The sequence below is a fragment of the Durio zibethinus genome, chromosome 4, assembly GCF_047325235.1.
Source record: "Durio zibethinus cultivar Kanyao isolate XHJ-2024 chromosome 4, ASM4732523v1, whole genome shotgun sequence".
NCBI lineage: Eukaryota > Viridiplantae > Streptophyta > Magnoliopsida > Malvales > Malvaceae > Durio > Durio zibethinus.
Window position 1 is genome coordinate 35,884,477 of NC_143165.1, and position 3,340 is coordinate 35,887,816.

At 33.7% G+C, this 3,340-nt stretch overlaps 1 protein-coding gene across 1 annotated transcript; it reads left to right on the forward strand.

Moving 5' to 3' along the window:
* Positions 1 to 210: 210 nt before the first annotated feature.
* Positions 211 to 1,600, forward strand: LOC111289049 (uncharacterized). Its single transcript, XM_022879921.2, has one exon. The coding sequence runs from the start codon at positions 211 to 213 to the stop codon at positions 1,165 to 1,167; it is 957 nt and encodes a 318-aa protein (XP_022735656.1). The 3' UTR covers positions 1,168 to 1,600.
* Positions 1,601 to 3,340: the final 1,740 nt, after the last annotated feature.

Genomic DNA, 3,340 nt, shown 5'->3' on the forward strand with positions numbered 1-3,340 from the left:
TAAATCAACTCCAACAAAAGTAATTACTTGGTCAACAAGCTTTCCCCTGAATTAGTTTCCTAACAGGTGAAGGATTTGCATCATCTCTGTTATATATAAACCCTTTCTCAGGTTCTACCATCGTTTGTTTTTCTTTTCATGAAACAAGGGTTTATGCATATGAACCCCAAAGAGAGAAGTTTGTTTCCTTTGTGCATGCCTGTTTCAATAATGGACTACAAGCCCTTTACCGCTTCTGGTTTGTTCTCTCCGGCCAAAGACAGGCCAAAAGAAGAAAACCCAGGCTGCGAAGAGAGCAATATTTCATTGGAATTGTCTCTTTCACTTGGTTATTCCTCCACTGCTGCAACCGATAAGGGAAAACAAGAAATTTATTACGAGGGAAATTGTGAAGTTGGCGAGAGTCATTATAGCAATGATGAATATCAAAGAAAAGAATACAAGATGAACAACTTTGTAGAGAAGAAAAGCGAGGGCGTTTCATTAGAATTGTCTCTTTCAGGGGATTATATTTGGGAATCCAAAGAAAAGAGTCCTGCAACTGACAAAGGGAACCAGAAGAGCTTTGAAGCCAGTGAATGTAGCAATCAATATCAAAGGGAAGAACATAATCTGAACCACCTCCTGAAGCTGAATGTTGGAGGTCCTTGTTTGCAACTGAACATGGGTTTCGATGACGCTTGCAGTTCCAAGAAGAGAGAAAGAATGGAGAATCCTAGCAGTACAAGAATAGTTTCGTCCTGCAGAAACAAGAGAACTAAAATTGAGAGAGAAGAAAGTTGTAAGGCCGTTGTGACTGAATTGAGGCTTGGCCATGATCCTTGGTGCATTAAAAAGCAGCTCTATGAAAGTGACCTCGGCAACATGTCTAGGCTCTTGTTGGCGTTGGAGTTGGTAGAATCTCATATTTTTCCCTTCTGGAATGCTGATCAACTTAAGAAAATTAAGCAAGGGTTGCCAGTTTCTGTGTGGGATTGTGATACAAAGACCGAACATGAGATGGTTTTCAAGCAAGGGAACAAGGGGGCCAATGTGCTCATCAAGAATTGGGTCAAGGACTTTGTGAAGAGGAGGGAACTGAAGCTTGGTGATGAAATTGGCCTTTACTGGGACAGCTGCAGTTCAAGATTAAAATTTTCTGTTCTTAACCGAGCTGCAACACATTAACTTCTTCAAGCTTTTTTTTTTTTTTTTTGGCAATGGTGGTAAGTGTAGGTGAAACTTGAAAGATATAGTAATGGAATCCTCATTTATCTGTTAAACTTCAATCGTTTTGGTTATTTGTGCTTATTTTCTATTAGCTGGTGATCATTATGTCTATCTTGTTTTCCATACTTTGCAATAATAATTACTAGTTAAAAGTTTATATTTGATGGGTGAAAAGCATACTCAGATTTTCCCCTTTGCATTCCCAAAACTCCATTGCAAAAGTTGTTCACTGGCCAAGCAAGTTAACTCGTTTATCAAATTGATTACAACAACACACTAAATTTTATATCTCATACTCTGGAGTCGATTATATCAAATTATATACGATGTTTTCATCTGTAGGATTATATTTAACTCCGACTATGTGTTGTCACATTGTTGCTCCCAAATCTGGATAAAGGAAGAGGATTGTGATAGGTTGACAGTCAATGTAAAACATAATCAACTTAACCATGATGAAAGACCAAAATTATGTACTGATTACATAATATAAACCAAGTGAAGCCTGAAATCATTGACATTGACTAAAACGAGAAACTAAAGCTCATGCATCGCAAGGGATTGAAAGAAGCAAAGTATGTTTGGTATTCACATTTTTGTTATTTTCTTTCAGAATGCAACTCAATGTGTTGCACCGGCAATTTCACAGGTAAAAGCAGTGCACCCTGAACACTACTAATATAGGCAGACATAAATAACAAAAGAATAAAGTGCCTTTAGATTTCAACACGATTCTTATATAGTTCTCTTGTTCTTGAACATCGATCAATCCTTTAAAATGCAGATGCCATGCATAAACAACGAGGTGTACAATTGTGTCTTCAAGGCGTGAGGGTACTATGTAAGGACACTCTATTTCGGATTAGGCATTTAAACAGGCAATCTAAACCTGCCTCCAGACCATTGATGCTAGCATCCAGCAATCCAACGGAGTCATCAAGTGCCTCTTTTACTAGTATCACAGTAGATCCCTAAAATATTCTAACGTAAGATTGGGTATTGCATTTGATATACCAAATTCGAATATTGGATTATTCTATCCTAAGTAGTGAGCTAGTGACAAGAATATGTCTTGAATTAACATATACAAGCTTATAAAAAAAAAAAAATCCAATTATAATCGTACATATCGTATAGTATTGTTTAAGCTTCAAATTATACGAATATTGTTATTTACATAATTTGCAATAATATAAGTCAATCCTGTTAATTTCAGTCTGACAACCTCTTTAATATAACCAAAAATTTGCATGAAAAATTCCCCGAAGTTTTTATATCAATATAAATCATATATTATTAAACCAAACAATGTAAACCTAAACTTTGATGTGATTAAAAATTAATGACCACTTTCCTTTTGGGTTACAACAAATGTATAAGGCTTGGACCAACAACCCATTAAAATGGTTACCTAGCCCATATTAACAAAATACTTATTTAGGGCCTATTTTGTAAGGTTGTGTTTTGGTTGATTTCGTTTGTCTTCTGTTTCTATCTTATATTTATACTTAGTTCAATTCAATGTATATAGTTTGAAGTTGGAACATTCCTCTTCATTTTCTTCATTTTTGTTTTCTCTTTGTGAAAATATTTAGGTTGCGTTTGGTAACTTGAATTTAAAAAAAAACCTAAGGATTTAGATTTTAAATTTAGTATAAATTGTATGATAAAGCATATGTAACTACGACAATCGTAATTATTTTCAAATTTATATATTTATTATATGTCTATTTAGTGGTGAATTTGAAATTTATCTGTTTATATCGTTTCAAGCATATAGGCATATTAAATCTTAATTAACTTTGGATTTTATCAACTTTTCCTTTTTTTTTTTCGTAAGTAATTATTTTATCAACTCCTTAACTGTTTTATAAAATATTTTCCTAGTCACATTTTCTTGAAATTCAATGATGAACAGTTCTCATGAGTGTGAAGAGCAAATATAACTTGCAATTTTTGTTAAAAATTGGTATAATCTATTGACTAGATTTTGCCCCATTAAAGTAGGAAATTATAATGTAATTCCAAGTTGTGAAAAATGTGACATTTGAGGCCAATATTATAGATTTGACTTGTGATTCAATTTATATCTCTATCATTGCCAAAAAATTTTCTCTACCAAACAAATTTT